The 17,236-nt window shown below is 35.2% G+C and overlaps 1 protein-coding gene and 1 pseudogene across 4 annotated transcripts in view; one reads left to right on the top strand and one right to left on the bottom strand.

The window, feature by feature from the left end:
• Positions 1–15,020, top strand: part of TMEM135 (transmembrane protein 135) — a 261,388-nt gene extending 246,368 nt beyond the window's left edge. For all 4 annotated transcript variants that reach the window (XM_067038309.1, XM_059068511.2, XM_067038311.1 and 1 more), the window contains exons 11-15: positions 4,668–4,731; positions 5,956–6,032; positions 9,836–9,934; positions 10,747–10,814; positions 12,653–15,020. In XM_067038309.1, coding sequence (XP_066894410.1) covers positions 4,668–4,731; positions 5,956–6,032; positions 9,836–9,934; positions 10,747–10,814; positions 12,653–12,785 — 441 coding nt within the window. In that variant the 3' untranslated portion in view covers positions 12,786–15,020. The remainder of the gene's footprint in view (positions 1–4,667; positions 4,732–5,955; positions 6,033–9,835; positions 9,935–10,746; positions 10,815–12,652) is intronic.
• LOC131759431 (dihydrofolate reductase pseudogene) lies at positions 3,390–3,976 on the bottom strand (annotated as a pseudogene).
• Positions 15,021–17,236: the final 2,216 nt, after the last annotated feature.

Below are 17,236 nucleotides of genomic sequence, written 5' to 3'. Positions count from 1 at the left end.
CACTCACTCTTTCTACTATATTCTCTGAAATAAACAAAGTTAACATTCTTCCACCTCTTTCTGCATGTTCCTATAAATGTACCCACACATATATAATAAGCACCCACCTAAACACATATATAGGGATCATCTGTGACACAGCACTCTGCAATTTGAAGTAATGGCCTTTTGTTTAATGGGAATCACTAATATGTAAATCATATTACTGACATATTTTATTAAACATCTAAAATTTATATTCAAAATTTAAAGGTAAAATGTGTTAACTAAGGTTGGCCTGTATGCATGTGCATGCGTGTGTGCATGTGCACACACACAGTCGTTAAAAGAAAATTCTGGGAAAAACTGAATTCTGGAATTATTTTGGATAAGGTGGTTGTGTTTCATTTTATGATAAAGTTTACCTATAAAAGGTGGATGTGGAGAAAGTATTCTGCAATGGAAAGGAAAAAGTGGCAAACTATAAACTATAGTTAATTAATCACTTGTTATGAAATATTACTAACATTGAAAACATTTTCAATATGGTTTGACTAGGAAGCATTACTTATATCTTTGAATATGTACGAGAGTTAATAGGACAGAATATTGGTGATAATATGTTTATCTTCACATTCTTTTTCATTTCTTGTGTCATAGAGTTTGTATTTACAATTAAGATAAACTCTTAAATATTTATATGTGGATTATCTCCAACATTTTAAGCCCAGGTTGGTTATTCTCCACCATCCAGCATATCTGAGAGCATAGGCTTTTTTGTTTGTTTACATTTTTGCTACTTATTTGCTTAAGTAATAGAAACTAATGGTAATTAAACTAAGGAAAATGCAACTGGGTCAGAAAATCTATTATAAAAAATATTCATACAGCATGTTCCAAAGCCATATGTGATTTCTGAAGAATTTATCAATTTTTTGCATCTTGCTAAGAATGTAATTAAGAGAAGGTCAGGCAAACAAACCTTATTTCTTCTGTGTCTTCTTGGTGAACTGACCCTTTTTCCATTTTGTAATGTTCCTCTTTATCCTGGTAATACTCCTTGTTCTGAAGTCTACTATGTCTACTATTAATATAGCTACTCCAGTTTTCTTTTGATTATAGTTGATGGTATATTTTCCTTCTTTAATCTTTCATTGACCTCAGTTTAAAGGTTGGTTTCTTTTAGACCACATATAGTTGGTTCTTACTTTTGTATCCAGTTTGGTAATCACTGTCTTTTAATTGGTATATTTAGACACTTTACATTTAATATAGTTATTGATATGGTTGAGTTTATATCTGTTTGTATCTACTTTCTTATTAGTTGTTTTATATTTGTTCCATTTTTTCTTTGTTCCTCTTTTTTCTTGTCTCCTGGATTTTGGGGGTATTTTTTATGTATTTTAAATTTATATTAATTTTTTTGTATTTTTTATATTCTGTCATCATTATTGACTTATTATTTGTATGTCTTTTTAAAATTTAGTGATTGTCTTAACATTTATAATAAACATTTTACATTTATTGGTCAATATTTTCAAATAATATTATACCACTTCAGTATATACTGTGTAAGAATCTTACCACGTCATACTTGTAATTCCTCCTTCCCATCCTTTGTGCAATTCATTTATCTTTTCATATGTTATAAACCCCACAATATACTGTTGCTATTTTTGTTTTGGACCAGGAGTCAGAAAACTTTTTCTGTAAAGGGTCAAAGAGTAGATATTTTAAGTTTTGTGGAACTTATGGTCTCACTCATAACTATTCAGCTCTGATGTTATAGTGTGAAAGCAGCCATACACAATATATAAATGAATGAGCATGGCTGTATTCCAATAAAAATTTAGCACACTGTATTAGAATTTCATATAATTTTCACCTGTCGCAAAATATTATTGTTTTTTGTTTTTATCCATTGAGAGGTGTAAAAATATTCTAGCTTATGAGCTGTGTAAAAACAGGTGGCAGGCTAGATTTGCCTAGTGGGCCATAGTTTTCTGACCACTGCTTTAGACAGTTGATTCATTTTTATAACAAAGGTAAGAATAACATGTCTTCTAAATTTACCTTCATTTTACCATTTCCAGAGCTCTTCATCTCTTTTTTTTATACCTAAATTTTTATCTGGTATCTTGTTCCTTCTGCCTGCAGAACGACCTTTAACATTTCTGGTAATGCAGGTCTGCAGGTGGTGCATTTTCTCAGCTTCTATCTGTCTGAGTCTTTTTTTTTTTTTTTCTCCCCACACATTAACATTTATTAAACATTTTGAGTATTATACACAATTTGCTTCTTTTGCTTAGCAATTTTTGGCGTTTTTCTGTCAGTACTTGGTTCTTTTTAACTGCTGCAGATGTTACATTTTATAGACATATTGGTTAGTTATTTATCAACATTTGGGCTCTTTCCAAGTTGCAACAAATACTCTTGGGTCCATTTCTTTGTTCAGATTAATTCTAGAAGTGGAAGTTCTGGGTCCAAACCCAGAATATTTTGAATATTAATTGATAATTGCTAACTTACACTCTAAAAAGTTTGTCCCAATTTATAAGGCAGAAAATACTCTTTTTTTTTTTTTTGGATACTTAATCTAAATCTTTGCGAACATGATGGATAAAACATGTTTTAATTTCCATTTTTTAATTCTGTGAAGTTTCATTTCTAACTTACTAATTTTGGTTTCTAGCAATATTCATTCTCAATTTATTACCTCCTTGAATTTTTAATTTTAGCCATTATGCTTGATATTAGATTATTCTTTTTTGTAAAGAGCAGCCAATTCTTGTTTTATCATTGTAACATCCCATGGAATCTCACTGAAGATAAAAAACAAAGTCTTTTGAGGTCTCAGACCTTCTCTTTTAACCACCGAAAAGGTAGTGTCATACCTGCCTCTTTACTATTCGTGTGGAATATCCTGGCATTCTCAACTTATTGACTCCCGGTCTGAGTGAACAGAATATTTTTCACAAGTGTGATATAGAGTAATTCATGGTCCCTCTTTTGATCTAATTTTAATAACTGAGTGCTAGCTCTTCTATTTATAATCTATTTCTGACCTTTGGACCCATCTGCCTAGCTCCTAGCTCTATAGGCTCTGGTTTCAACTTATGCTACCAGGGCACTCTCCCACTTTGGGCTGTCTTGGTAGATATTCTACCCTAGGCAGGTGCTGATAACCTATTCTTGACCTTTGATGGGCATTCAGGCAGTTACAGCAAGAAATGTTTCACAAATGGTATCTGGTACAGTCTAGTTAAGATTAATGGGGAATAAAGGTACTTTGCTTAGAAATAATTATCCGTAGATCTAAAGTCAACAAAAGTCTTTACAACAAAAAATACATAATTTTTTTTTTGCAGGGGGAGGAAGAGGCTTGAAATAGATCAGAAAACACTTTCATATTAACTGTTCTTTTCATATTCTTCAAATCTGTACTTAATGCCTTTCTCCTCCTGGACATCAGAAGGAACACCTGGATATTCTGGGAGAAGTTTATATTTTTCCAAATCAGTTTCTGGAAAAAATGTGTCACTTTCAAATTCCTGCATGATCCTTGTCACAAATAGTCGAAGATGGCCTGGCCTGTTCATGGCTTCCTTGTAAACGGAACTGTGTTCCACTCTCCAAACCATGTCCACTTTATTTGTTAATTCTGGTTGCTCAATAAGTTTTAAGGCATCATGCAGACTTTTGGCAAGAAAATGAGCTCCCTGTGGAGGTTCCTTGAGTTCTCTACTGAGAACTATATTAATTCTGTCCTTTAAAGATCGATTCTTCTCTGGAATGGAGAACCAGGTCTTCCTACCAATAATCACCAAATTCTGTTTACCTTTTACTGAAGAAGTTGTGGTCACTTTTTGGAAATACCTGTATTCATTCCTGAGCGGAGGCCAGGGCAGGTCCCCGTTCTTGACGATGGTTCGTCCCCGATCTTGCCGATGTTCTGTGTTCTAGGACACAGCAACGATGAGTTTAGCGGACGAACCATGACAGCAGCAGAAAACACTTCCGAGCTAGCACGTCACACCGACATGGGGATTACCCACCAGCTTGGTGCGAAATTTCTGAGAGAGTCTTTATTTCACCTTCATATTGAAAAATGTTTTCTCTAAGTATTGGATTCTGACTTGACGGAGTTGTAGCTTATCCGGCTTTTTCTCCTTGTTAGAATGGGAGTGATACTTTTCCCAGCATTCTACATCTAAGCAAAAGTAGAATTTTTGAATTCATTTTGAAAAATCATTACAATGAAAATTTTATGTATAATTTCTTTGTGTGTGTGTGTGTGTGTGTGTGTGTGTGTGTGTGTGTGGTACGTGGGCCTCTCACTGTCATGGCCTCTCCCGCTGTGGAGCACAGGCTCCGGACGCGCAGGCTCAGCGGCCATGGCTGATCCTCCTGGACCGAGGCACGAACCCGTGTCCCCCGCATCAGCAGGCGGATTCTCAGCCACTGCGCCACCATTGAAGCCCTGTATAATTTCTTAATAGGGTCTATCCAAACAGTAACATTATAACAGGTTGCTGTTCATAATTTTCCCAATCATATATTCAGTTTGATTTAAATAATATCACCAATTTGCCTCCAAGGTCAGCTAATGACTCACCCATTACAGATGTTACATGCATTTTTCCTAGAACTGAAACAACTGAAGTCATTGTATTTTCTTCTTGATACAGGGTACTAGTTGCTTCCTGCGCTGGGTCAGAAATCTGGATGATGAACTGCATGCCATTATAGCTGGTAAAGCAATGATAAAATACATATATTACTATTGCATCAATTAGTAGTAGGAATGGAGCAGACATGGTTTCCAAATTTATCTGATTTCTTTGTATCTTCCTTTCTCTGTAATAGAATCCCCATTAAGGCACTAGTACAAACATTTTGTATTTGTGAGGTTTAACATATCAAGGCTCTCTTGCCATCTGATGTTTTGGGTTGGCAATATAATGACTTGGGTATCTGTCCTGCTACAGGCCAGAAATTCTAGGGAATGTGTCACAAAAGAACATAAAGACTTAAAATATTATATGAGTGACTAATGGAAGTACAGTTAGATTTCTTAAAATATTCTGATTTTACCACTGGCAAGTGATGTACTTTTTAATAATAATTTTTTTAGGAACTCAAGTAATTTTATAAAAAATAAAAACTAAACATTTTCTGTGAGTTCAGTATATGTATTACTTAAGTTAAATAAACAATTTTTGAGATATTTAATAGTAATATCCCTACTATTAGTATTCCAGGCCTCCTACCACCTTGGTTTTCCATTTATTTATTTATTTATTTATTTATTTATTTATTTATTTATTTTGCGGTACGCGGGCCTCTCACTGTTGTGGCCTCTCCCATTGTGGAGCACAGGCTCCAGACGCGCAGGCTCAGCGGCCATGGCTCACGGGCCCAGCCACTCTGCGGCATGTGGGATCCTCCCAGACCGGGGCACGAACCCGTGTCCCCTGCATTGGCAGATGGACTCTCAACCACTGCGCCACCAGGGAAGCCCATTGGTTTTCCATTTATAGAATGAAAGCAATGGAGGGAAGTGTGATGACAGCACTATACATAATTTGAGCTGTTAGGAGAATAGATGAATGACTATTTCCACTTAAAATCAGAAATGATACCAGTAACCTTTAAAAAATTATTTTAAAAAATCATTATATTTGGCAAAACCACTGCTCTTTTTAAAAGTTAAATTTAGAATGTAGTTTCTTGTGATATGTGTATCAGAACTGTGGTTCCTAACTCTAAAGGTCAACTTTTAAGTTTAAAATTATGTGATAATAAATAAGAATTCACACCATTTTAATGTCATCCCTTATATTACTGTCCTTGATTTTGTTGTAACAAAAGGCAGTGCTACAAATTTCCTATTTAAGTGAATCAACATTTCTGAGTGACTTAATAACAAAGAAATACTTTGAGTTCTGATCAGTTTTGCCTTATTTGTTGTTTCAGGATTTTTGGCGGGAATATCAATGATGTTTTATAAAAGCACAACAATTTCCATGTATTTAGCTTCCAAATTGGTAGAGGTAAGCAAACATTTTTAAGCACATACAACCAAAGGATACAGAGCTTTTTAGCTGCTTTAGTAGTAAATATATATCCCAGTTTCAAAAGCAAATTCTAATCCTTTAAAAGTACTTACAAAGTCAGTTCTCCTATTTCTTCTTTTTTCTTTGTGTTATTTTCAAATATACACAAGCATAGAAGGAATAATGTGATAACCCTCATGTACCCATCATACAGCTTCAGCAGTTAACAGCATTTGGCCAATTTCCTTTCACCTATACTGCTCCAAACCCCCAAGTACCAAATTATTTTAAAACAAATCCCAGAGATCAAATCACTCCATCCATAAACAACTGAGGAGAAAGAGTCCTTAAAAAATAAAACTAAAGAATAAGGACTCCTTAAAAACAAACACATCAGTGCCATCAGGGTATAATCAAATTACATGTCATAAATTTTAAAAACCTGGTAATTCTTTAATATTATCGTTATCCAGTTAGAGCTTGCATTTTCAATATTACCTCATAAATGTCTTTTGCAATCCCTTTGTTTTAGTTGAGATCCAAAGTCTCTTTTTAGTTTATAATAGTTATCCTTCACCCGTTCTTCTTTTCTTCCCCATTTATTTTTTTCCTTGCCATTTATTTGTTGACAGTCTAGGTTATTAGTTCTTTGGAATTTCCCACATTCTGGATTTTGCTGATTGCATCCTCACTGGTGGTGTTATAACGTGTTCCTTTAACTCATTGTCTGTAAACTGTAAATTAGATCTAGAGCCTTAAGCAAGTTCAGGTTCAGTTTCTTTTAGGGGGATGGTAGTGGCAGACAAACTTCACATTTACTGTGTGTGTGAATTACTATTACATCACATTAGGAAACACAAAAATGTCGGGTTGTCTCTCTTTTTGTGATGCTAAGATGCATCAGTGGGCTCAGTGTTGGTAGAGCCAAGATAAGGTTCCCCATCTTTTACCCTATTGTTTTAGCAGCCATTGATGACCAGCATTTATTATTTCACTGAGGGTTGCAAAATCATCATAATCTAATATTATTGTTTCTTCTGCATTTATTAGTGGGAATTCTTCAAAAAGAACTTTCCCTTTCAGCTGTTCGGTTACTGTGAGATCGTCTGTTCACAAAGTCATAATAAAGTGCTTGATTACTTCCCTTTATTTGCTAATGTTTGGAATGAGTTAGACCCTAGCCTCCTGCAAAGTTGACCTGTAAGTCTTTGTTGTCAGGTGTCTTTATGAAGACATGGAGTTTAACATATTTGATTTGTGTCAACCTATTGCAGTCATTAGTCAAATTGCTCAAATTGCCCCATCTTTGGCCATGAGAGTCTCTTCAAGTTGACTCCTGTTTCTTCTTTGAAGTAATGCCGGTATCTTTGATAGTTCTCTTGCTTTGTGATAAAACAAGATATATTCCAGGCTCACCTGGGTGGTTTCCTGCTCCAGACATAGAATCAGCCTTCTCCAGTGGCACCTAGTTTCTTTTGGTGAGAAATGGTATTTAGAAAACTTTAGTTTGGGTGCTAAAGGTTTTTTGCTCCTAGGCTAGTCATTGTTTCTTGGCCTTTCCAGTGAAAAGAGTTAGAGCATCCTATTTTTTTTCCCTTTCTTTTCAGAGAAAGAGAAAATAATTAGGAGCACATTGATGTTTTCAATTCAAAGTTCAGGTTATAGATTTTATTTAACTTGTTTGATTTTTAAAAAGTTTTATCTCACTGAAAAATCTGTGTCCCTAATGATATTAAGAAAATTACATATTTGTTTTATCCAAATGAGAGACAGAAAGAGAGAGAGAGAAAGAGGTAGGGGAGGAGGCATTTATTTTTTCTCAGTGCCTTTGGTAGCCATTGGAGAGCTTTAAGTATGGAAATGACATGATTTAATTCACATTTTAAGAAGAATATTCTATTATATAGAGAATGGATTAGAGGCAAGACTGGAATCTGGGAGAGAACCGTTAGTCTCAGGCAGAAAATGGTGGCTTGTGTCAGGATAGTAGCAGTAGAGATGGAGAAAAGTACACAGATTTGGTGTAAGTTTAGGAGATAGAGTTGGCAGGACTTGCTAATAGAGAGGAAAAGGGGAGTGAGAGAATATATTTATATTAATTAATTTTATATTAAAATGCTGTATTACTATGTAATGCATATTAAGCAAACATCACCTGTATAGGCGACTTTTTTCTTGGAAAAAATTATTTCCAAGACATATTTATTGAGTATCGATTATGTTCCCATTACTGTGGTGGTGCTGGTAAGCATATACAAGTATAGGATACAGTCCGAACTCTTCATTAACTTAGACTCTAGGTCAACAGATAAGTTTTATTGTAGGAAATAATTAGGAACACAATGATCCCATATATCAGGAGATACCTGTTTCACATAACGTTTCTATGATGCCATTCTACCACATCTGAATTTCATTTTTGTTAACAGGAATACACTACAGTATATCTGTACCTTGTAATATATTATCATATTACTTTCAAAATAATGGTCCATGTTTATCTTGTTTCTGAAGTAGATTATAAATCTCTTTGTACATATCTTACAGATTGAAGTTAATTTTATATTAATACATAATATTAATTAAAAATCAGCTGTATAAACAAAATTTGTTTGGAAAAAATTATTTTATGTTCTTTATTTCATGGTCCACTCACGTCTTAAAGCTCCCTCCAACCTATTGAAACACCATTCTGTCTTGGTCATCTTTCTTCTTACTTGTTTCACTTTAGCATTCCTATGTTCCAGAAAACCCATTTCCATGAATTATCCTTTGTTCCATCCATATAAATTTGCTGGAAATTCCCCATACATATCATGTATTTTCACCCTGTTTGTTACCCCTGCTTTTCCTCTCTTATCTAGTTGTTGATGTTAGGCCTCTTAGAAAGCAGCAGTATTAAAAGTGGGGTCAGCAGACTAGTGCTGGTCTATGAACTGTTCATTACCATACCAGTTCATGACAAGGAAGGGATAGAAATTGAGAGGAAGCATTTGGAAACCTTATAGCAACTCGATGGAGTAATTTGTTTTTTGAATGTAATAGTGAAAATTTGGTTCAATTCTAGTAATTCATTTTTATTGTATTATAAAAGCATCAGGCCATGATAGATGGACATTTTGTTTTTTTTTTAAGTGGTTCTTCACTGAAGATGGTTTGAGATGCCCACTACTTACTGTAGTCATTTCTGAAATTCTCCTTGGTCCTTTGTCCTAGACAGAGTAGTTGCTCTCTCCTCTGGGGAGCCTATATATATATATATATATATATATATATATATATATATACACACACACACACACATACATATATATATATTTGAGATAAACATAGATATACGTACATACACATGTGATGATCTACACATCTAATCAATATAGATATCTTGTAGCCTTATTAGAGTGTGTTAGTTATTTCTTATGTGCTAATCGGGTTTATACCAGTACATGTTTAATGAATGAATGGATAGATCTAACAGAGAAGGGAGGACTTGGGCATTGTACAAACAGCAGTGAAGAATAAGTAGCATGAAAGAGGTAGAAATAAAGTGCTGTTGAATTTCACAGAAAAGTATTATTACTGGCATCTGGGGTTTGGGGTGAGTGAATGCGGGAAAGGGAAGGGCTGACACTTAACAAGTCAGGGAAGATGTACCTATGATTTGAGCTCTGAAAGGATTGTTAGGATTTTGAAAGGTAGAAAAAATAGTTGTAGATAGGGAACGTATCACTCCACCTTATTGGTAATGCTATTTAAAGTTGTTTTCTTTATAAATCTTGTGCTGTGTGCTTGTTTTGCAGACAATGTATTTCAAAGGCATTGAAGCAGGAAAGGTTCCCTATTTTCCCCATGCAGACACTATCATCTATTCCATCTCTACGGCAATTTGCTTCCAGGCAGTAAGTATAACTTTTTGGAGTGAGAAGTAGAATTATTTCTGTTTCTAGTGTATATTAAACCAATGAGGGAAAAATAAAGGCCTGGGAACATTTCCAGTTTTTACATTTTATGCTTTTTTTGTTTTATTAGCAAGATAGCTTGCAAGTTTCAAATCATTAAGCATGTTAACTTAGTGGGCTAGGTCATGTTTTATGAACACAACAATTTTTAGGTTTAAATAGAGTGCAATTTTTGTAGGAGAATTATCACTCTAGTACCTTGGCTAGAATGCCCTAACTTAATTTTACTTCAAAAAAAAGATACCATGGGCATAAATATGAATAATTGCTTTTCCCCAGTATTACTCAGGCAGTGAGGATAGGGGTAGAATCTAGTTTAATAGAAGCATCGTTCAATCTCTTTAAGTTCTGCAATCACCGTTATTGATGTTAATGGTCTTAGGGCTTTTGCAAAGTTTGGAGGACAGCTTTTATTTGCAGTTTCTCACAGTAATGCTGCCAAGTAGGTAAACTTACTATAACTAGCGAAGTGCCAGCTATCTAATGAGTATCTAGTAAATGCTTCTTAATAATAATGACTATTAACTCAATTATTATTCCATGAGCAATATTCCTATTGAAGGCATATTTACAAACATTCTTGAGAGTTATCAACTTAAACATTAATACGTTTTTGTTACTACTGTCATCACTGTCGTTTTTTAAATACAGTGAGCAATAAAAATAGAGATAAATATGTTCTGTTGCCTAAGACTGCTGATAATATTCGCTGTTTACTAAAAGAAATCTCAGATTGAATATTCTAATCTTAGGCTGTCATGGAAGTTCAGACCTTGCGACCATCTTACTGGAAGTTCCTTTTAAGGCTCACCAAGGGCAGGTAAGTGACTGAGATGTTTTAACTGGTCATAGAAGAAAACCAATTTCAATAAAAAAGATTTTGAATCTTTTCGCTTACTTGAGGGAATATTCTTTCAGTGGTAAAGTAGGTATCTAGCTATAAATCAAATATGACCTAAAATTTAATAAGAATAACATGGGACATTCTTTTAGTGAACATTATTTTGACTATTTTTTTCCCTGTATTATTTTAGATATTTTAAGTGTTCTAGATTAATATGTTGACTTGCAAACTGCTGATAAGTTACTATATAACATTCTTAAGTCTCACTTTTAAAATCCTTGATCTCTTCTTTTTGATTAAAAACATGAAACAGATTCATTAGAAATCATGCCTAAACAATTGACTGTGTCCACTTTGGAAAAATAATCATATTCTGTTGCCTGATTTTGTAAGCACATTTTTCTTTGCCTTTACTGTCATATTGTTTATTATTGTTGTTGTTGTTAACATTTCCTGATTATAATCTAATTCTTTGGGAGGCAGGTTTGACCTGATAGAAAGACCATGAGCTTGGGAATTGAACAGACCTAGGTTTGACTGCAGTTGTGATACCCGTAGCTGTGTCACCGGTTGGGAAAATTCTTTACCATCATGAGCCTCAAGTTTCTTTCTCTCTTCAATGAAACAATAATACATACTTTGTGGGAAAATTGAGATGTTTGTGGCAGCCTTTAGCACCTAGTAGGCATTCAGTAAATAGCAGCTGCCATTAATATTAGTAATAGCGAACAGTTGTATAGTGCTTACTATGTCCCAGAAATGGTTTTAAGATACACACGTACAACATACATATACATACATATGTGTTTAATCCTTAAAGTAGCTCTTTGAGATAGGTACTATTAATATCTTGCTTTTACAATGTGAGGAAACTTAGATGCACACAGATGTTTAAACACCTGCCAGAATCACAGAGCTAGGAAAGGATGGAGCCAGGATATAAGCCAGGCAGTCTGACTGCAGAATTCTTCCTCTTAGCCATGACACTGTGTATCCTCTATATTATTATTATTTAATCGTTTATTTCTTTGTCATTTAGGTTTTTTTGCACATCAATGAGTTTAACCAGTTGATTGCTTCGGAAGGGAACATACTTTGGGAAGGATCTAAAAATCATGTTTATTGGCTCTTGGAATAATGATACTGGCCAATGACTCAAAACTAATTTCACCCTGGTATCTTCCCCAGAAAAGAAAGGTTTATGATCAGGCATAGAGACACAGAAGGTCCATCCTGCACATTAGCTAAAATATATGTCTTTTAGATTTTTTATATCTCTTAGGTTAGGTGATGTTGATAAAATGAGGGTGTGTTTTTACTATGTTGTATCTGTTAGAAATTTGAAAACCTATATGCTGTTTGCCCTTCGGTCACATTTGGATGCATTTTCTGTTGACTGTGAGACATTGAAATTTCAATTATGAGAGGAATTACGTTTAATACCTTTGCTTGTCAGTAAATGTTAGCACATTCATTGTACATTTAGCTTCTTGTGATTTTTATTCATCAGAAAAATCACAATGAACCTATTTTTCTATTTGACACAATCTAGTGGAAAGGATTCTAGAAGGGTTTGAAATAATGATGGTAATCTCTGGGGTCTCAGTTTGGGGGATTATCATCTTTTTAAAGAAAATATGAGACAGCGAATCTTGAGGAAGAGTATCAAAGTGACTTTTGAATCTGCCATTGAGTCTTTTGCCGTGTCAGCCTTTTCGGTCTTCCCATCCCATGAAAGATAAGTCAAATGGAGTGAATCATCTTCTTTTATAAACTTCATTAAGTACTTGTTCCCTGTGTCCTCTGTTATACAGATTTGCCGTCATGAACCGAAAAGTCCTTGATGTTTTTGGTACTGGTGCATCTAAACACTTTCAGGACTTCATCCCTAAGTTGGATCCAAGATACACAATTGTAACACCAGAGTTGCCCATCGAGTTTTCTTGAAGATGACTATAACTTATTAATGTGACTTAATGTTTCATTATTTTGTCCTAGAGAGTTAATTATGTTGAACACAAAGAAGGGGGCCCGAGCTTGAACGTCAGTGTTATTTCAGTGAGAGACGCTCTTTTTTTTGTTTTTCTTACCAATCAGAAATACAGAAGCTTTTTAGGAAAGAGTTGCTTAATAATTAAGCTCCCTCTATAGCCAGAATCTCATTCTGGATCACTGTAATGGTTGACATTATGATATATTATTATCGCTTAAATTATGTCCACAAGCAATATTAAATAATCTATGTAGAAATGTAGTAACAAATAAGAGTATACTTAAAATTACTTTAAAAGATGTTTTACTTCATTCCAATATAATTCTTGGTTAAAATTAAGAATATTTCTACATTTTAGGATACAAAGGATCACGGGTACATGGATTTGGTCTGTTTTTTTGGTTTTTTTTTTAACTTCTGAATTGGTAACTGTAGTAGTGAAATGTTATGGGTATGGAGTAACTCTTCACAGACAGTGCTGCTTTATTTAGTATAGAGCAAATTAATTGGAGAAAGTGGCCATTCTTATTTCAGGGATGCAAAGACAGGTCTCATACTGTTTGGATAAATGCCGTGGTATCCGTGCTCTTTTTCCACTGATACCTTCATCTGTTTCCATGATCACTTGGGTTCTTTGGCAGCCCACTGAACCTATGTATTAGTGGCAGGTTAGGAGCAAATGGAAATTGACATATCTGATAAAGTTGAAACGTATGTTTTAATCTTTTACAGAAGCATTACACTTGAATATTCAAAAACAAATGAAGTTACTTTTAAACCTCCTGTACGTTTATTATGTTTGTTTTCATTTATAAGGGCTGAATTCTTCATCGCTAAGTTTGTATGCTGTTGTCGATTTAGAAGGGATCAAATTCTATGGAACAAAAGTAGTTTGGGCAAGTTTGGCAGTTTGTTCCCTCAGCTGTTTCACCTATATGGATGTTTGACAACTAAAAACATTCTAAAAATCCAGTGGCAGTTTAAAAGTCCACTTCATAATTGGATGCAGGTTCTCTAGCCTCTTTTCAAAAAATCATTATCGTCACTTTTACTCACGTTAGAGCAAAGAAGTGACAAAATGTAGTCACTGCTGATTATGAGTTAGTTCAGGACAGCTTTAATTGAAATATGATCACTCTTTAGAGTTTTTCAGGGACAAGTTATTCTTTTCTAAGTTAATGCAAGGCTTAAGTGGTTGTGATATGTTACATTACAGTTAATGTAACATGTAGGGATAATGGTATATTTTTTAAATATAATTTTGTTGCTGAAAAGTTTTAGGCTGCTGTAAATTAATTATGTAGTAGAACTTGTGTAGCAATAAGAATTATAACCGAGACTTTTTAAATGCCTAATCCTCCATATTCAATTTCATCAAGCCTTGTATACTTCTGTTTACATGTAATTCTAACCTTGGTTGTTATGGCAGATTGAAACCAAACAAAAAAAGACAGAGTATCAGCGAGAGCCAGTTTAATTAGGCCAAAATTTTGCAGTGTGATTATCTTTTTAGGATTGACTTGTCTATTAGGCAATACTGTTAAAGGATCCTTTTGGCTTCAGACTTCCAAATTTATTAATAAATTCAGCTTTAAGTTTTTATTCACTGGAATCAAAATGATGATTAGTACTGTGTTTACTTTTAAAAATGCAGTATTATAGCAGTGAAGAAAGCACTGCTACTTGCATCTCATTTTCTCTATTCAGAAATCATGTTTATAATATTTTTCCTGTCAGTTAAACAGAATACTTTTTAATCCATAAATTATTATTTTAATTCAGATTAAAAGACTATGAAATTGAAAGACAAATTCTACTGAGGTATGATGAGATTGTTTAGTGAAATTTTACTGGTCAAAAGGTGCATTCCTATGATTTATTTTTTTTTTAACACAAGCTATAGTCATCTTTTATTTTATAGAAAGTATGAAATGAAATAACCATCATGAAGCAGAGTCATACAATGAATGTATAGCTGGAATGAACAGTTAACTAATTTGCAGTGGTGAACAGAAAAGGACAATTTGATTTCATTGGGACAGACTGCAAAGTATTGAGCAAACACAAAGAAACTGTGTTTGTATTCCTGAATTCAATCAAAATGAATGTGTTTCTACCTCTAACTAACCAGGTATGGATTGGCAACTTGGCATCATAAATAAAGTCAAATAGATGTGTCCATTCCAAAACATGTTTTTTAGTCCATTTATACTCCAAAGAAATCCTGTCTATGGTAAGTTTCCTTCCAGTAGACCTGATTATATTAAACACTTATTATGCCCTCTTAGTGTTTCCTACATCTTTATATAGACTGAAAAACAGTGCATTGAGGTGCTTAATAGGATTATGGTTGTTTCTTGTATTGATTATTTCCTGTATTAGTAAAATCCTACAGTTAGTACCAACCAAGAGAAGAAACAAGTTGCATGATAACAAATTGTCTCAATTCTGTTAGATTCTTACCCATTTTTCATCAGATAGTTTAGTCCATTTTATTACCCATTTCTGAAATAAAACCTTTGATTCAGTTGTCTTTTTTTAAAAGTAAATTCCATGATTTCTTCTGTAACTTTTCTTGATCTGTAAACATTGTCATCTCTCAGTTGATGCCTAGTATATTTTTTGCTTTCATTTCTTCTTTAGTCAGTGGTTATTTAATTTAGAATTTTATCTTTTTACTCGTTGCTCTTAGATTTTTAGAATTTACTTTCTTCTTGAACAAGCATGTCTTTCAAGACGAAACCCAAATCGGTCAGTTGTCACACAGTGTGTTCTTGTTGAGCTTGCGTATTCATCTTCTTGTAGATTTTGTCTAGGCTAACAATTGATTTCGTTGTTAATGCTGACAAAATTGTTTCTGCTTGTATGTTATCACATTCCTGAGTTTCTAAGTCCTCTGGTAATGTCTAGTTAAGGAGAATCAGTTTTCTTTACCTTCAAGGAGCTTCGTCCACTTGCTATGGCACACCCTTCTCGCAGTGGGGGGGTCAAGTGGCCTCTCAGCAGGGCCAGAGGGGCGTGCCCACTGGGAGCAGTGGCCTGGTGTTTTTGCTGCCTTTGAATCAGAAGTCACCGAGCCCTTAGAGCCCTTGAATTCTCCCTGTGATTTATTTTTATTAGTATAAGTAGAAAGTAATTTGTCAGAGCAACAGAATCTTCTTGCACGGATGCTTTTTTGCTCCACAAAGAGAAAAGTATTCATGTCTGAACTGTGATTTTGCTAACATATCTGACAAACTTTATCTCCCCTAACACCTTGACCTGTTGCTGCTTATCTCTTCAGTATTCATTTTCAGATAGACGATTTAGGTAGCTGAAAATGAGTGACCAAGAAGACCTAAGAAAAACAATAAGAAATAACTTTTCTGTGGGCTGGGGCTAAGGCTAGCTTAATTGTGGATGCTCAAGAGACTGTTCTTACAGTCACCGTAACCCTGTGCCTCCTCTTCATAGCCCTTTCCTGCTGGTGCTTTAGCTGGCTCTGCAATTCCTTCTTGTGGAGTTGGCAAGGAAAGAAGTGTAGGCACCGAGGTGGCCGTGAGGTCAGCGCTGTGCCCCGGGGCCGGGGGGCTGTGTGGACTCCCCTCTAGCCAGGATATGGGGACTTCAAGGTTAAGGCTGTGTTTTCTGTTTCAAGCTGTAGCCTCAGGTGACTTTGTAAAACCTCCATAGTTAGGCAAAGGGTAACTACAAAGAAATGAGACTGACATTGATGTGTGATTTCTGGGTCAGGAGCTTGACCGTGATGTAGCACGTGTCCTAGGACTGCAGCAGGACAGTGCATAGCCTGAAGCTTACAGCTGTGGTGAATAAGAATATGTGCTGTTTTATATTGAGAGAAAAGTGAGTGACTTTTAATTGGAGGAAAGAATGAATGTCTGGTAACTGATTTCTTGCTCTTTGATGTGGCCTCTCTTTCCCTTTTCATGCTGCAGTCCCAGCTGTCAACCTTTCTCCTCTTTCCCAGCCTTGGAATCTTCATGTCTGGCCTCATGTTACCTCTCCGCACTCCCCGTCCCCGTGCCTCTTGCCTTTCTTCTGCTGGTTGGTGTTATGGTCCAACTATGCTCCTTGAATGTGGGTGCTCCATCGCTCCCTCGGGTGACAGCTGGTCAGGTGGGGCTGACCAGAAGGATTGTGAACATGGAGTAGACCTTTCTGCGGATGGTGACCTGTGATATGGCTCTGCGTTTGTTAGGCAGGAAGGAATGGAGGATAACCGCAGAGAGGTGGAAAGAGATGGACTTCTGTAATGTGGGACCTTTAAATCCAGGACAGTCAGTCTCTTCTCAACAACCGCGTAACATCACCTGACTTTTGCTGTGGCCACACAGAAGGAGCAAGAACTCATTTCCTGTTGCTTTCTCTATTTTCTTTCCACCTTTACCTCATCCAAATGTGTCCT

Source organism: Kogia breviceps, chromosome 7 (assembly GCF_026419965.1).
Source record: "Kogia breviceps isolate mKogBre1 chromosome 7, mKogBre1 haplotype 1, whole genome shotgun sequence".
In the NCBI taxonomy this organism is placed as follows: domain Eukaryota; kingdom Metazoa; phylum Chordata; class Mammalia; order Artiodactyla; family Physeteridae; genus Kogia; species Kogia breviceps.
This window is presented reverse-complemented; position numbering and strand designations above follow the sequence as displayed.